General features: G+C 36.2%; 1 protein-coding gene across 2 annotated transcripts; it reads right to left on the bottom strand.

Moving 5' to 3' along the window:
- Window positions 1-1,641: 1,641 nt before the first annotated feature.
- On the bottom strand, window positions 1,642-16,838 carry unc119a1 (unc-119 lipid binding chaperone a1; the record flags this gene model as incomplete). Of its 2 annotated transcripts, none has more annotated exons than XM_079246697.1 (5): window positions 1,642-1,754; window positions 1,880-2,052; window positions 2,977-3,070; window positions 3,157-3,270; window positions 16,715-16,838. In XM_079246697.1, 5 exons carry the CDS (start codon window positions 16,836-16,838, stop codon window positions 1,642-1,644), a joined length of 618 nt encoding a protein of 205 aa, XP_079102823.1. The 2 variants fall into 2 exon arrangements, with proteins under 2 accessions (XP_079102823.1, XP_079102824.1); XM_079246698.1 differs by having other exon boundaries at window positions 2,977-3,067.
- Window positions 16,839-18,690: the final 1,852 nt, after the last annotated feature.

The raw sequence follows: 18,690 nt of genomic DNA, 5'->3' as shown, positions 1-18,690 counted from the left end.
ACTGATCACATACAGTGACAGCTACCTGGTGAATGAAGCCTTGCATTAAATAGCCAAAGAACCACACATGTCCCTGGAAAGTTGATGAGATCTAAAACCAGAGTTTAAAGTGGATACTGGAATTAAACTCTCCAGGTGTTTTAAATTATGATTTCAAATTATTAATAACAATCCCCTGTCTCAAGTTTCCATAAATTTAGATATTGCTGATTCACATCAGGCATCATGTGCATGTTGATAAGTCTTATTTTGTTCATTTTAATATGGGTTAAGCAAAGGGCAGGCTTTTGTTTGGTTATAGCTGATGTTTACTGAGTGACGACTGGTGGTGCCATGGCAACAGTGCAGTAAGACTGTTGTCACAGGAGGTGGCAGCAAAGACATTGTATTGTGCAGCTTATTGCTAATGATTAATTATATTTTATATTTTTATACTTAAGTATTAACGTTTACCGCATTTGGTAGTCAATACAACCCCCACCCCCCCCACCCCCCCAAACAAAAACAAACAAAAAACAAACAAACAAAAAAATCAAGGATGCTGGTGCTGAAGGTAACAGAGGTGTAAATGTGAAAATCAGGTTGATTAATGTCAGGCATTGTCAGTTTTGAGTCAGAGGACTTTATGTAACAAGTTACAGTAATGAAACTAAATTGAGATAAGACAATATTGCCGTATCAGCAGAGTTAAGGAGCTTTTCCTTCTTTTGGTTATTTGTACAATCTTACTGTATTTAATCTTTTATAATACTGGTATGAACAAGCATATCAAGGTTTAGCAAAAATCCCATATTTATTGCAGTAATGGAATTTCAGCTGTCAAAATTTTACACACTTTTTCATTTTATAGTTAAAACAATAATCAGAATTTAAATATACACACAGTGTTTAGTACTACAGAGGACATATCGGATATCAAAATTGGTATCTGACTTTTTGGCTAACATATGTTTTCTGACACTTCAAAATGGCTATTTATTTAAAAAATAACTCCTGATATTGTAATACTATGAACATGAAAACATAAAACAAATGACACATTCACAAAGACAAGTACACATTGCTGTCATTCAGCTGGATGATACCTAGGCGGAGGAAGGAATCATTCAAGATGGGTGTGCTACTATAAATTTAAGAAACTTCTGGAATAAAAATGTAACTAAAGTCCTATACAAATTTTATACTGTAAATAAAATTTAAATAGATTAAAATTTTAACCCTTTTCCTCTCTTTGTCTTATTTTGTTTTTCTGTCTTGTCTGGTTTAGCTTAGCCACACAAAGCTCCCTTTTGTCTTTATATTAAACAAACGAGTCTACAAATGCTCTCTGATGATCAAGTAAAGCCCACTTAAGCGAACTGAAATCAACAGTATGTACAGACACGGCTGCCCACACACTCACACACAGATTCAAAGTGATGATAAAACTGGCAGAATTTACTGTTCCTGCAAAAGATGCAAAGGGAGGAACATGACTGACCAGGAGACAAGACTATCTGAATGGAAATGCTTAGAGCTAACAGGAGTGAGATAAGAGTGTCTAACGCCAGTAATTTGTCCATCAGTTCATGATTTTCTGTCCTGAAGGGGCATCATGACAAATGTCTAGAGCTGGAGTGGAGGAAACAGTGGAGGTCTTCTTTATGGTCCCCCACAGTAGGAATAATCTGCTTTGTTGTGCATCACCAGCTTGTTGTCCACAAAGTAGAAGCTGTCAGACTGTGTCTCATAGGGATGCTGGATCATTTCACGCACTGAGAAGGAACAAAAAAACAGTCACAAGGGTTTTGTAACATCAAATCCTCTCTTCCTCGGTGCATTTGTCTCTGGTGATTATGAGTGTGTTGAAGTTGTGTGCATGTCTGTGTGTGATACTCACTGATTTCCTCAGACAGTGCAGGGAACTCGTAAATGTGCTCACATGTATTCTTGCTACTGGGCATGCAAAAGCCAAACTCAAAATCAAAGCTCTTCAGCAGCTGGTCACGGAAGTAGTGTCTCTCTATCATGCGGAAGTTGTTGATGGGAGTGTCTCCCACTGTGAACTCAACCCTGCACAGACACAAATAGAAAACAAGCTGGTAAAATCATCAAAATGACGGCTCATGTATGGGAACACATGCCAACATCATTACAAGTTCTGTTGATTTGAGGAAAATGAAATCAAAAGGGCAAAACAGTCACAGCTGACTGTTGATAATCTAATCATGAACATATTAGATTGATAAGATAATCTAATATGTTCTAAAGTCTGTTTTGGTAGCATATGCTTACATTCTTTACATTGCTTCTTTAAATGAAATAATTTCTAAAATGAACTTTATCTTGGTTGATTAATGTATGAAATCAGCTCCAGTAACTTTAGATGTTGATTTAGCACAGTGTTTCTCAATTCCAGTGCTCAGGCCCCCCTGCCTTGCATGTTTTAGACATTTTCCTCCTCCATAGCACCTGAGTCAGATTATTGAACTTCCTCATCAAGTTCTTTACAGCCCTTTAACAAGCCCTTTATTTCCTCAAGGTGTGTTACAGTAGGGTTGCCTATAAAACTTGCAGGGCAGGGTGGCCTGAGGACTGGAATTGAGAAACTACTGAGCAGGAAGCAACAGAAAATATACAAGGGAAAAAACTAAATTAAAGACTAAAAACAATACCATAACTTAAAGATCATGACATTACATTGTATAAACTCTTATTTGTGTTTAGAGGAGTTCAGCAGCTTTTCTGTATTAAAAAGCTCAGACTTCAAGTCTGATGATGAGAGCAGTAAGGCGCTCTGACAGCTATTTAGTGTCTGACTCATCAGGTGGGCTACACTGCGCTGCATGTTCATTCTGATCAGCTGCAGCCTGTTGTCCCACATTGAAGACCTCACACCTCCTACATGTAGTCTTCTGTCACATGGAAGTGTAGACTGCACATTAGTCTTTTTTTTTTCAACTGAGCGAAAGTATCAAAGACTAAATTCTAACTTACGTTGCTCCAACCTGCCGCAACTGCAGGAAGGCTGGGGTAAACTGGTATCGGACAAAACGGCCAGCGTTTGGGTCACAGTGTTTTAAGCCTCCTGCTACAAAGAAAGTGAAAAAAAAAATGGAATATTATGCTTTCATTTTTTTTTCTTTTGTGAAAGAAAATATTAAGTATGGTCCTGACCTGGTGTTGGAGGTTTAGTGATTTCAAACAAGACTGTCCCCGTTTCCATGTCACGGATCTTAAACCTGGTGAAGTCGATCATGTGAACATTTTCTTCTGGAGAGCAGAGGTAATCTGAGAAAAACAAATAAACAAACAAAAAATAATAAGTATACACAGCTAGTAGTTGTCTTTTTAAAAAAAAATATATAATAGTAATATTGAAGTGAAACGCTTATGTCAGGCAGCAAGCAATCTACTTTAAAAAAAAATGCAAAAACTCTGAGATGATGTGCTCATTTTATTGCAGTCAGGTTTCATCTGGTTTAATTTACATTCATTAATAACTGTTCTGCACTGAATACATTCCTCTGACCTTTTATGAATGTTCACCACGTTAACCACACAGCACTACAGATGGAGCTATTTTCTACATATTGCATCAGTCTCCATGTCCAAAGGAAATATTGTCAGTATGACATAAAAAATGATAAAAAAAAAATAACATTAGATACCAGTTAAAGCCATGTGGTGTTTTGTCAGTTGTGCACTAAACTAAACTAAACTAAACTAAACTAAACTAAACTAAACTAAACTAAACTAAACTAAACTAAACTAAACTAAACTAAACTAAACTAAACTAAACTAAACAGTACAAGATGATTTGAAAGGCTTGCAAAACATTGAGCTGTGATATGAGTAGAACAGTGTTTCCCTCTGAGACATTGTAGAGTAGAAACAAAAATGGGCAAATAAGACTTAAGTAACCTTTTTTTCTTCTTCCATTACTAATTTTGGTTATTTCATGTTTGACGAGATTTAAATCTTTAATCTTTATTCATTTATTTGTGTGTGATTGTGTGCACGTATATGTTTATAAGATAGCACTTTCCTACCATCATGCAACATTGTTGACTCCACATATGTCTTAAAACTAGTGACAGTAAATGTTCTTCATGCATTTATTGATAGATTTTCCCCTACTGCTAATGTATGTGTGTGGGGTTTTATTTGTGTGTAGATGTGTGTGAGACACTGCCTTCCCAACGGGGCAGGATTAGACCTAAGAGGCTTATAGTGTTTTACCATCACATGGACTGACTGGTTTGGCAGCACACACATACACAAACACATGTGCGCGTGCACATGGACAAACGCATGAACACACATACCTGCTGTCTCATTAGGGTTATGATGAGGGCAGGTAATTTTAGCAAACTATGTTGCATAAGTAAGAATGGCTTTTCTTGTTGATGTTTGAATTGGTCAGGAACTATAGAAGCATCTGTGTATGTGTGTGCATGCGCATGGGCACGCATAAAGTCGCACATGAGCATCCTCTTGTATTTTCTGAGGGTTAAGGAGCAGATGGCCTGCTCAGGCTTTAACCACCTGCTCAAAGATATTTATAGATCCTTTCATAAAGTGCAGGACACAATACCTGACACCTTGTCTGAATGCGTCCTTCTTGCAAAGCCTAACTATTTACAGCTTGATATTTAATGTACTGGAAAAGATTCAAGACTATGAACTTGAGATTAGATCAGAATTGACGACAAGAAAGTTATTCAGTCAGAAAAGATTCATCAACTGATTAAAGGAAAAGATCTGCTGAAAATCTCATGTTTCTTAGTTGAAAAAACAATACATAAGTACTGTTTATGAGACAGTGGTTAATAGTTACTTGATAGCTAGGGAATGTTATGAAACTACGACAATGTGATAAACACAGACTATATTTTTACAAAATCCAGAGGAATGACATCATAATACCTGGTAACATTAAAAAAAATACAGAAAAAGAGAGATCACATTGAAGAGTATTTAAACCCCCCAACCCCAGAATACATAAATCATATGAAGAGAAAGTTTATGTAAAGTTTAATACACATACAAGCATTGCTATTTAGGTGATGTCATGTACAGTGTTTGCAAGAGTTGTGTAATTTTGAACTAAACTGTTTATGATGCCAAAGTTAGCTATAAAAATAAATGCATGTGTATCTTACATTATTTATTTGACTGTACATGTACATTTCCGGGTGTTGCATTCTCCTGCACATGCATAGTGACATTTGTTCTGCGGTGGTAATGATTAATGTTTACATGTTGTAGATGTTCCTCTGTGATTAACATCAGAAGACCGGTTGTGAAATTTCCATGTCAAGTTGTTTTGGCTTATAAATGCAACTCGCTATACTGCCTTTTAAACTGATAAGAGGGTTAGAGAGCTGCTGTTGGATGCAGTGCCCTCTAGTGCCAGGTCATTTCATGTGAGAGGCTTATCTACCCTGAGAACGTAACCAAATGGAAGCCTAAATATAAGCCAACTGAGTTTCTTGAAAGTGACAGGGAGGTAAACATTTGCACAAGATTTAAGAACATCCTGACAACTATGTGGCCTGAATTTATTTATTGCAGTTAGTCTGAGATGACCTCAAGGTTTCAGTACATCATTTTGGCAAGACACTAGTGTCAAACTGTATCATGGACTCTATTGCTGAGCTGAACACTGGTTGTCTGAGCTCCTTTTAAAAAAAGTAAAAGATTTTGCAACATGATTTGTATTAAGAAGATGATAAATGTCTCTTGGGCTGAGCGACTGACATGGGAGAGTAAGAGAGGAAAAATGTTTATCCTCAATATTCTGTGCCTAAAATAGCAAATGCAGTTACAGCCTCAATATGATTTTTAGAGCGGAGGATATATTAAACACGTAATATAAAAATTATATCAGTGTGATTCATCCTGCTGACACAGAATCAAATTCTCAAGCTGTACAAACAGTAAATAAAACAAATTGAAACTTGCTATTAAAGGAACTTAAAGCTGCTGTCGGCACTCTCAGACGAAAGCCTTTTTAATTCATTACTTTATTCTAAAGTGAGGGATTATTTTTCTTAATTTAAATTCCAGTGAGGATGCAGCCAACCAATTACAAAAGTGAGCACTTTTAAATAGTAAAATATTCCTTGTGTAATAAACTGAATGGCTAATTTCTTTATTTTCTTCAGAAGATTTTGGAAGAGTTCCTTAAAGATATACCAATTAAATCAATATCTTTGTATGCAGATGGTTATATTTTGTGAATCAAGCTAGACTACTCACTAAAAGACAAATGGGGCAGTTCACCTGAAAAGCTAGTAAAGTCACTGTCATTTAGTACAGCAAATTCTTGCAATGCAAGCCTGACAATGATACTATCACTCTCAGGGTTATACAGTGGTTCAAAACGCGCAGCAAAAATCCACTTTGATTTCACAGCCTGTGGACATGGGCAGCTTGACCGATGACAGCTGACTGTGCTGTCGCTCAGAGATTTGTTGTATTGATAAAATCAGCCCTTCTCAGGTGCTTGGTGTTCAGCGGCAGTCAAATTAGGTCTAACTGTGGGTGAGAAAATAGACAAAATATACAAATTGAATGGAGTGCCAGTAATAATGTATCACTGGCACAAGATTTCTAGATCTAATGAAAGCCTTCAGTTGACTCAACTTTGATGATGTGATTGGATTGAGTTTTAAATATATAATGACTGACAGATACTTCATGCAATAACCTGTCAAGAATTTTTAATCCCTTTCCTTTTCCAACAACAGCATCACAATGAATAATGCAACACAGAAAAATGAAGATGAACTGAAAAAACAAAACCTGCCTTCCTTAACTGCTGGGAAGGGCTCCAGCGCCCCTGTGACCCTACACTGAAATAAGTGAGTGCAAAAATACTGTAGATGAAATGATGGTTGGATGAAATGAAGCAGTTAGAAACATCAGCAAATTTAATGTTTTCATTATTATTCAGCAGCAGGAATTTTTTAAAAATCCCCAAGTCGCTGCAAGTGCTGGTAATGCTTTCATTGAAAACATCCAATATGCTCTCATATTTGCTCAGAAAGTTGCATGCAGATTAACAGAGCTGTCATTTTCTGGTGACCTTTCATGAAAGAAAGATTAATTATACTACCAGTCAAAATTTTGGACACAACTTACTGATACATTTAATTATACCAGACTTTTGACTGATACTTTCAGTTTTTTAAGACATTATTAGTACATTTTGCACATCATTTGCACTCAATTCATAGTTGACTTTGCACATTCGAATTCAGAGTTGGTCCTAATAATGCTGAAATTTTAAACAGCAAAGCAAATTAATATAGTAAAATGCTGCACTTTCTTGGCAAAGTTTGTCTATATGGATCTGTTTGGATCAATTAGGTAAAATGATTTTCAGAAGATGCATAAAGTTCATCCAATGTAGTTCCAGAAACTTTGTGAGAAAAGGTCAAAAGGTGAGTTTTTGTGTGGTCTTTAGCTCTGGTTTCCTGATTTAATTTGTTGTTTTCCTCCCCTGTGCATTTGGTTTAGTGTCTCTTTCCTTTTCATTAGTTCACCCGGTGTCATTTAGTTCATTCAATCTACCAGTGTCTTGTTGGTTTTCTGTGTACACTATATACCATTTGGTTTCGGTTCTTGTTTGCCAGTTCATTTTTGTAGTCTTCACCATTGTCCTTTGGTTGAAATAAAACAAAATTCACTTTGTTCTGCCTTCTTTGTGCCTTTTCGCTCTGAATTTGTGTCCAAATTCTCTGCCATTCCATGACAGCAGCATGCTAGCAGTATATTAATCTCCTTTTAGTAAGGACATTCCAAGTATGTTAGCATATTTTTGCAACTGAGAAAACACTATGCATTTTTTTGTTTGCTTAAAATCAAGTTTGATCTTATAGAAAACTGATTTAAGTCTTCTCCAGAAAGAATTAAGATAAAGTTTCTCTTTAAAACCAAAATACAGCTATTTTCTTATGTAATCACGCCACATTAGTGGAGCTAATGTATTGATAATTGAAGATTAGGTTTTTTGTGCTAAGCCGACTGACTGTAACCATATGTCAACCATTTCTTACATTTAATAAAGTGATTTTCAAGCATCATAAGTGCTATATTAAAAACTTTATAACAAAAGTAGTTTTAATTTAGTTGTAGAAGTAAAACTAGAGTGTGTTGCTTTAGACTCTCTGTTGCTTTCAACATAATCCTCTCTAAAAGGCAAATGTGGCAGGAAATGATGCCTGCTCTTACTGTGCATCCATGTCAAGTCTTATTGCTTTAAAAACTCAGAACTGACATTGCTATTTCTGTTCTTGCCCTGAAATCTAAACTCAGACAAACAAAAGAAAAACATATTATATGTGATCATGGCTCAGTCTTTTTTAACTGTCATACACACACAAAAGTGCTGCACTTCACTTCCTTAAACACTGTCACCTAGCAACAGTCCCTCTTGTAGTGCAGTAGCTTGATCAGCGTGTCTTTGCCTTCCTCTTATCCACCTGCCTGCTCCACAACAACAAGGTTCAGAGGTGAATCAAAGGAGAGTATTATAGGTTATGCATCAGTGGAATGCAAATGAAATATTCCACATGTGGTAATTTATGAAGGAATATCTGAGGCCTCATCTTATGGAAGGCCATGCTCATGAAACAAGGCAAAATATTATGCTAAAATTTCCTGTCCCTGCGGTGATGATAGGTTTTTCATTTACTGCCATCGTAGGTGCTTTAATTAGAGTATCACACCCTTTGGCATACAATTTCAAGATCTTTCAAATGCCAAATTTCTTTAAAAAAAACCAAAAAACAAAACTGGACTTTTGTTGTATTTTCGTAATAATCAGTCTGCTCAATGCTAAAACTCACTAGGCAATAACGTAAAGACTAGCATTAGGCTTTTATTAGACATTGTAGTTTTGCCTCAAATGGATGTCAGAGACAAATCAGTCTTGAAAAGAAGCCAGTGGCAGCCGTACCTCCAAGAGAGTAAAATTAGGATCAGGTCTTGAATCCTGCTGCGTTCCAGTGTTCAAATACATGAAATCTGTCTGACACCAAAGTGGCAGTCACACAGAACAAGTGAGCTGCTACTTATAGCTCCTTAATCTACAAGATTAGCCCGGAGTTACAGACTTCCAGCCACAGGGATTGACTTCACATGCCTTCTTCTTTCCATCTGACTGCGGTCTCTGATCAATGCCGAGACCTTGTGCTGAATTCATCTGAGGACACAAGGAAGAACAATACAAATGTGCCTGGACTTGACCTCATGTCTAAACAATTTATGGCTGAAGGTAACCGGTGAAATTGCCACTAAATGACAATATTCACATCATGATGTACAGCACACCTGTGTGCAGCAGGCTGCTTCATGTCTTTCAATTACCAACACCTTTAGGCAAACTGGCAAATAGTGAGGTTCATGAAGGGGTTGCATTCTGAGCAGCTGAATGCAAATGAGATTCTTTCCTCTAATCTTTCTCCAGTGCAACAGCCTGTGACAAAAAAAAACTTCCTAGAAAGAAGCATGTTGTGATTACGATCGACAATGGAAGTCAACCAAGACGCCAGTCATGAAAACAGACAAAGAAGCTCTGTTTCCCCCTTTATTTGTAAAACAATATCCTTTAGTTGGAAATACAATAAAATTTATGATTTTATTGGTTATATATGATGACCAATATTACTTGTTGGAAAGAACTTCTATATTTGAAACCACAAACAAAAGCTGGCTAATTCAAATTGAAGGGAAAACATTTTGTTGCCGATGCTGTCCCATTTTCAGTTTATCTGCTAAGAAAACCCCATATCTTTGCTACAAGGCTTCGAATTTAAAATCACATTTGAAAAATTACTAAAAAAATCAGCAAAAGTTAAGAAGACAAACTTTCATTAGCCATAGATGATCTAAGATAGTTAAGTTTCATAATCATTATAGAGTTTAAAGCTTGCATGTGGATGAAGGCAAATGTTATCCAGGTGAACCTTAACAACAATTTACTGCTGAGTATGAGTTAACCTCTGTCTGCACAAACATACCTACATACAAACACTGTGTCTCACAAATGTAATGTAACATTTGGTGTGGAATCTTGAGAGACACAAATGATTGTCTTTCCGCCCTCCTCTCTGATCTTTTTTTGTGATCAGCCTAGCAGACAAGGCCAGGAGTTACAAATCCCACCATGAATCAAGGGTAAAAGTTAGAAAATGTCACACATCAACAGCATAGATATTCTAAAACTAAAACTCTTTAGTCTGTGGAAAATCAATTTAAAAGCACACATAAATGACTGACAGAACAGATTCTTTAAGAGCTTATTGGAAGCAGCTCTACTATCTACCAAGTGTCAGAAGTGCCTTCCTGCAAAACACATCCAAGGACCCACAAGAGAGTAAACATATAAAGTAAATACTCCTGAATAGATTTCTACTTTGATCAAATATGAAGTCTTTAAATGAGATTTGTTGAAAGAAACGGTCCTTGAGTGAGTGTGCTGGATATATGATAGGATTATGATATATAATTAAAGTTCTAAAAGTACAGGTTTTGTCAATTAGGCAGCAAAGATCATCCGGCCATGATCGGAATGACATCTCCCACAAAATTATATTTCTGATTAGGAAAAGGTGCGATTATCTCAGTCAAACCAACAAATAGTTGGCGAGAGTATCTTTCATTTTTTAAATATGTCATTGTTATTGTTATATTATTTTTTTTTAATCTTGATTGGTGGTTCACAAGTCGCATAATGAAGCCAAATACCAAGAATATGCATCCTTAAAATCAAGACCACTGATATGTCATCTCTTTCAGATAAGATGGGCAATTTACATTCTTCCCTCCTCATTGGATGAATTTACATTCTTCCCTCCTTAAAGAAACTTGTGCAATTGAATGCACGGATATTTTCAACAGTGCTGAAGAAAATTTTGAATAATGTATTTTTTCTTAGTATAAATGAGACAGTCCCACAAGTAAGGTATCTGAATGCTGAACAGTTATACAAACATTCATTGGATCTGATCCTAATGGATTAATCAAGCAGAAAAAAAGCATAAATATGCATGACCAAACTACCTCCTCTAGATACACTAAAACAAGTCACGACCTTTTCATGGCCCAAACACAAAGAGAAGTGGTAATCATGGACTTCAAAGCATTGGAATGTGTAGACAGCTGATTTCTGTTGTATGATCTGCATTTCTGTCACTAGGATTTATTGCCACATGTTTGTCTGAGCTGAACTGGACTAGTTTTATTCCAAATCAGCAAATGAAACGATATTTAAATACACATAGTCAGAATTGATCACACAACATCATTGTAGATTTGTCTCATGATGCACATTTTTACATTTTTGTTTATTAACAAACATGTCCTTGCAGTGCAACATACAATCTTTTTATTCTCTTCCATGCAAAGCAGAGGCCTTACTTGGAAAGTAAGAATCTGCATTAATGACTAATTTCTGTCCACGTCAGAATACCAGCAGCAATGCATAGAAGCTTATAAGACTGCACGGATCAATTTTAATTAAAGCCATATCCATTGTGTTAGCAGGCATCACAGAATGGAAATCCCTTTGGAAAAAGAACTCCTCTGTGTCCTTGATTTATCACAGCAAATCAATTGAGCACCAATGGGTGTTAAAGGAACAAAATGCTTTGTGTAAATTGTCTGGATGAGACAAAATAATCAGTTAGTGATCCTTGCCAAAAATGCCTTTGGTATAGCATTAAGTGTGGTTAACCTCCATCATACCATGATAACGTACTCCAAATACTGTTTTTTTTTTACATTGTGGCTTGAAATATTTTAATATTTTAAAAAATCTGACAAACTAGAAAATCTATTTAATTTTATTTTTCTAAAAATCCCATAATAGAATGTTTAAAATCAGTAAAGGACGAACTGTCAATGATTCTAGTTCATCTAGTCTCATCAAAGGCATCAGTGTGCTTTCAAACAAAGGGCCTGTTGGGTATTTGAACGTTGTATCAGGCTCCTTCATAGTGATAGGATTCAAACATTTTTCTAATTAAGTTTATGCAAATAAAATAAAGTCCTTGCTCATCCCAAGGACCTTGATGGCAGCAAACCTTTAAGCCAAATCAATAAGCTTTATAAAAGTTCTACCCTTATATTTGTACACTTTGGGACTGTTTGATGTGAATTGAAGCAGTCTGTCATTGCACAAAAAAATCTTCAGACAAGACAAAAATAATGATAGAGATTCAGCAACTAGCGTCTTAATACTACTCATCATCATGTATAGTTCTGGTGTTTACCCTTGAATCACCTGATCACACATTTGCTTCTTTGTGAAGTTGTAAAATCCTGTCTGACCATTTGTGGATTAATGTTTACTCTTCACAACTACTGTTTTTTTTACTGGGTGGTCTGGAGGTATAGTAAACTCTATTTTAAACTGTTTACAAAGACAGTTGTGTCATACATATCATCCTTCATGTAGTATTTCCCAGGTGTTGGTGAAAGACTCCAGTTAAGAGTATTAAATAATGTAGACAACATTGGTTAGATTTGGTTAGTACTTTGGTCATCTTGGGTGTTTAAGGACAAGTTGACAAAAGCACAATCTGTGTATCATTGCTGGTCTGTTGTTTCAACAGTTTTCTTTGTGTTTAGATGAATAGCATCTGATCTCTTCCACTGAACTTTCAGGTTTTACATGCACTTCCAAAGGTGCACTCATTTTTTTACACCAGTTATTTTTACTCTGTAATGGTACATGGCTCATTTGCGAATAATTACAATTAACTTGTCTTTAAAACTATTTTTGTTGCTGTGGTGATCCTGAACCAGCCATCTACCAGTTCCATCCCTGATTTGTACTTATCAAATATCACTAATGTGACTGCTACTCCATTATAATACTTAGTCACGTTCATATTTTTTAAAAATTGTTAGTTGTTAACCAGTCTGCTAAAATGAATGTTTAATAGAGGGTATAAGTTAATAACAGTTAACATCAGGAGACAGGTGTTCACATATAAAGTTTGTTAGCACCCTTTGGTAGTTTAAATCTTGTTTATGCTATCCAGCGCTGTGTCAGAGTGGTATGTGGTAATAATGTGTGAATAACATTATTTTTCAACTACTTGACTGTACGAGTGTCCTGTTTTTGAGACCAAAAGCATGAAAAATCATGAAAATTGTGTCTGTAGACATTTATAAATAGATAAAGCATTCACAACTTTTTTGATTTCACAGGAATACTTGAAATAAGTACCACCATTAACAATGCACGACCTGATAGTTGACAATCCTATCTCTGGATACAACATGTAATACTGCAATATTTTACAGGACAGACTGTTCAATACACATATGCCATCCATGCATTGATTGTTGTCATGACTGTTGTCACACGATGAAACTTGTGCTCCACACCTCTTTTTGTACATCATCAGGTTCACTTTCCTTGCCTTGTTACAAGTTTGAGACTGTTTTTGACCATAAACACTTGTAAGCAGGAAAGAACGTAACACAGAGGGTTAGAAAGATATTGCTAGTTTGATATCTATCTGGAATTCATGCAATTCTTCAACTTTTTGTTGATGTCAGGCCAATTGGCAGACTTGGGATTCTGAACATACACATTTTCTCAGGCTACCCTGGGCACATGACCTTACTTGTCATGCTAACCTTTAAATTATGTTCCTTGATCCCACTACAAGGAAAAAAAATCACTGCGAGGGACCAAGGGGTCCCTTGTAGTGATTTTTTAAACATACCTCTGACCAATTAATCAATCCTCTCAATCCACCAATCACAGCAAAACTCACCTGAACAACTAACAAATGGTCAACTAACAAATGGTCTGCACTGGTGTCGGAATGGCATAAAAATGTCAGGTCAGACATCTTTCAGCTCGTAGGAAGCAATAATCCAGTTGGACATCTTTGCCAATTGACAGGAGCACAGTGCTGCTCCAACTAAACACAACGTTCTCACTTAGTTGCTGCTGTTTTGATGTGCTTGTTTAAAAACAAAGAGGTATATCACAGAAGCATTGCTGAACAAAAGCTCTCTGACAGTGATGAAAGAGTTGTGAGTTCAGCAATGAAAATTATGTAAAAATGTTGATTCATTATTTTAACTACAGATAAATCCATTTAAGCCTTTTACTGTCCATCAGTGGCACTGCAATTCCTGATATAAGGTTACAAAATCATACTAGCAGTGTCTGTGTTGTGTGTAAATCATCAATTATGGTAAATTAAAACTTACATTGTGTAATATTTTTCTGTTGCCGTCATGCTTCTGATTATATTAATATAATGCTTCTGGATTATATTTCTTTTCAGCCCTAAACAATGATGCTTTGTGCCTTACTTATTAGCATGAGACCAAGCATGACAGACAGAATGGAGTCACATACTTTCCAAAAACACCACTGTAAAAGCTTTTTACAGACAGGGTGTTTTCTATACTTCCCTTCCCTTTTCTTTGTGGAATATATTGTCTTTTTTTTTTATCATGGTTGGGTGTTGGACAGTTTGTCTGATTGCTACAGTTTTGTTCTGTATATATCTGTTTTAAGTTTTGTTCCAAATGAAAGAAAGAAAGAAAGAAAGAAAGAAAGAAAGAAAGAAAGAAATAAACAAAGAAAGAAAGGAAGAAAGAAAGAAAGAAAGAAAGAAAGAAAGAAAGAAAGAAAGGCCATGCATTAAAGCAGATTTAAAATCAGACCTAAAAACTTAACTATCTTTCAGCTGAGACTTAAATCCTGAGAATTTCCACTGCTGGCAAGTTGTAAATGCAATCTTTGACCGTGAAGTCATTTTTGTCAAGTCATTCAAGAAAAGGATGGAAGACACAAACTACATTTCTTAGCTAACAATCAGAAGGTAATAATCTCATTATTACCTGAGATACATCTCTTTATTAGAGAATGCTGTGTTACAGCCATTATAACATAATCCAGATTACATGTCAAAGAAGAGCGGAGATTATCACACCATCATGAGTGATTTAGGAATTATCGCACTGATACAGCTCTGGTGTTGCTTTTTCACTGGGATGCTACCAAATGAAAACAGATGTGAGTTTCAGAGAGAGTCGTATGACAGAGTGGGTGCTGTGATTTTGCAATGTAACCGAAATTAAGTGAGATAAATTTAATTTCATCTTTTACTGAACATGGATTTATAAAGATTTTTTAAAAAGTTCAATGGATTACAATTAAATGTGACCAAATGTAATATGTTATTTAAACACATGGCCTTGTTCTAGTATGATTTCATTCAGTAATTGTGCATTCAGAAAGCTGGGTGAAGAAGAAAATCAGTTTCTGAATTGAAATATAAACTCAACTGACTTCTTCAAGTTGTCAAAAATCTTCCTTCTAAGTTTCTCACTTACTGAGATCAGCTTTTGATAATATACTGTATATAGAAATGTTTTCCTCTCCTGACTTGACTAAAAGTGAGTCCTCTATAAAATATTCCAAAAGATGCTTCAAAGAACATTTAAAAGCTAATTTGTAACTTAATAAAAATTATTATTAAAAAGTGTTGGTTTACATGTTTTCATATTTAATTTTTGTTAGTTACAGTGCTTGTTAGTAGCAATGTTTGAGTCACAGTTATTGGAGAAGCTTATTTTCCAGGGATGTACAGTGTATGTCATGATATAGATTGATCTTTTGTTTCTGTTACCTTGTCACATTTATTTGTAGTGAATTATTTAGTTAGTTTATTGTAAGTTGTGTGCATTCTTATATGATATTGAGCTTTTATTAACATGGTTTTGTTTTACCTGAATGATCATTAGAAATAGTATTTGTTGGTCTGTGTTGCCTACTTCAATTGTCACTAACTAAACACGCTAATAATTTTTCACAGAGTTAATTAGGTCTTCTGTTCTCTTTACATATTCAGTTTCATCTCAAACCATCTCCATAAACTGAATAGTTTCATAGTATTTAAATCTTTCTGTTCTTCCTTCATTCTCAGTTCCAGCTTTAAAGTATTTGATTGTCTGAGCCACCTGCATGAAACATTTTGGTCAGTAAAAGCTTAATTTTCTTTAAAGTTCAATACCTTTTTGTTAACTGCTCAGCTAATACAGGGGCTGCCTAGATGAGGGTATGTGTGAGGCCAGTCTGACTCTGTTATATAATGTTGACACTGCTTTGATTATATGATAAACAACAAAGTGACAGTACTGTCCCCTTGTAATTTGTTCCAAGTGACTACTATCTTCAGTGAGCTATAATCACAGGATCACATCTTAGGCCACCTGTTACCTCAGAGCTGTGGGTAACTTTAGGTGAACAATTACTAAGAGCTAGTTTAGTTTAACCTTTTTCTATTGTGATTTGACAGGCACACCAGAAAAATTCACTCTTTCTGTCTCAGTGGCAATACAATCAAAAGAGAACAAGTGCAAACAGTCAAACACACAATGTTGAATAAACTGTAACCCCATAAGCCAACCCTTCACAATAAATCTTAGCTTTAATCCCAGATAGCATTTGTCCTTGGTCAAGATACACCTGCTCACTCACTATTATGCAGACTGGTTAAAAGTGGTTAGTCTTATTTAAAGCTCTTGACGCTCAGGTCCTCTGGGGTTGTGTCGCTGTCCATGGTAGCACGTTACTATGATACAAGCAATAAATACAGACAACAGTGCGTGGCTTCCTCTCCCCCCCCCCGGTAACAAAATATGTTAGCCACTCTCCCAGTGGTGCTACCAACATTATGTTACTTACTCTTGGTGATCTTCTGTAGCCCAAGCACATCCTCTGGGGTTATTACGGTATTTTTTCGCAATTCTTCTTCGGTTTTAACCGGGATTCCCATGTCTGCTGAGTTGCAGCCTTGCTGCACTTTCATGTCCAGCAGAAGAGCGTTTGTTTGGTGCGCGCCCTGACAGGAACTGGTGCTTTCTGTCCTGATGCTCTCGGTGTCACGTCGCCGCAGAAGCAGATTTAGTTGCGTCGGAGCTTTTGGTTACGCGCTTGCTAATACACCGTGCAGCAAACAGGCTCTGTGCTGCTACAAGAATAACTAATTCTTCGTGCCTCCTCCCCTTCTCCATCCGGTAAAAGATAAAAATCAGTCCTTAGCTCCCTCTCTCTCTCCCCCCCGCACCAAAGCCTCATCGGCTCTCTTCACAAGCTATTTAATCCAAATCCAGTGGCTTTAACTCGACCAGTGGTACATTGCTGCCCATCTGCGCCCCTCTCCGTTTGCTCAGCAATGTGTGCATGGCTGCGCTTTAATAAACAGCAGCAACTCGTCTATCACCTCAGAGTCGATATTCATTTATAATATCATGTTCGGCTGTAGTTGTGCACCGCAACAGTATGATGTTTTTCAGCTTTTAGAAGCCATACAGATTTGTTTGGGCCACAAAAAGCACTTTTTGTTGCATAATCACCCCGTGTTTACAGACAATAGCTACTTTATAGACAATGCCCATGATTTTCCCTAATTTCATGTTATAACATTCTTGAGTATTAGTGTACACACATGATATTTGGCAAGTGAGAATTTCGACTTTATTGATATTATTTGGAGATGCTTCCCATAAATCTGTGTGCCAATCGCAGCATATTGAACCATTTCCATGTGATGAATACATGGAACGCATAATTATTAGGCAATTTCACGGAATCACGATGAAAAAAAGTTGTTTTTCTTTTTCCTGCAATGTTTTCTTTCAAGGGCAATGACTTGTTTTTTTTTTTTTTTTTTTTTTACATTATACTCAATACTCACCTATACCTGTCATTTCTTTTGTTGTTTGGAATCAAGCACATCATTTAGAGATGATTTTGGGGGTTGTTGTGTTTTGGTTCCATTTCATGTGTTTAGAATGAATGAAAATAGATTAGTTGTAAGCTGAAAATTCAAATGATATTCCTGAAAGGCACACACTGCAGAGTTGGAAGATGGTTTCCATTCATATTCATATTATAGACATTTTGATTCACAGATAATTAGGCACAAAACTATTGTTGGAGTGTCTTCCTTTATAGGCAGACAAAAAGTAACTTGGATGTATAACATATTTATAAAGAACTCTATAAAGCAAACTGGACAGCACATTCCTGTATGAACTACCTGATCCAGGTGACTGGAAGTCACAATATGAAATGTATGAAAACAAATAACTTGACACACAAAGAACTTCACTAATACATCTTCACATGGTAAATAATCATTTAAACTTTTGAGTAAGTTACCATAATCCTTTTTGTGACATCATACAAAACCATAAACTTTATAACAACATCTTACTCTTGAAAGAAATACACTTAAAGTCAAACCAAGACGTAAATGAGGATAAATCTTTCAGGTAGGATATTTTTATTTAATTTTATCCATTGGAAAGTTGCTTTCCAGATGCCAGCATCCCTGAGAAAGTGTAAGACCTCTGGACAGCCCCATCAATGAGCTGAAACAGACCAACAATAAGACAACTCTGCGAAGCCTTCTTCCTTGTTTAATTGCTGCTGCCCTCCAGTCACCCGGCAGGTTCATGCTTTGTGATGAGGAGATAGTGCCTCCCCCTGCTTTGCACTCATACTGCAGGGCATGTGCAGAGTTGAGAGCTGTCCATGGTAGTACTTTGTTGGTAGCGATAAGGTTGTCTTTAGCTTTACTCTATTAACATGGGTGAATCCCAGGAAAGGGGGAGCACTTTGCTAAACAGGCTTATTGGCATAATTTCTGCTTTAAA

The sequence above is a fragment of the Telmatherina bonti genome (assembly GCF_933228915.1).
Source record: "Telmatherina bonti genome assembly, chromosome: 9".
NCBI classification, from domain to species: Eukaryota; Metazoa; Chordata; class Actinopteri; order Atheriniformes; family Telmatherinidae; genus Telmatherina; species Telmatherina bonti.
Note: the sequence above shows the minus strand (reverse complement) of the source record. Positions and strands in the feature narration are given on the sequence as shown.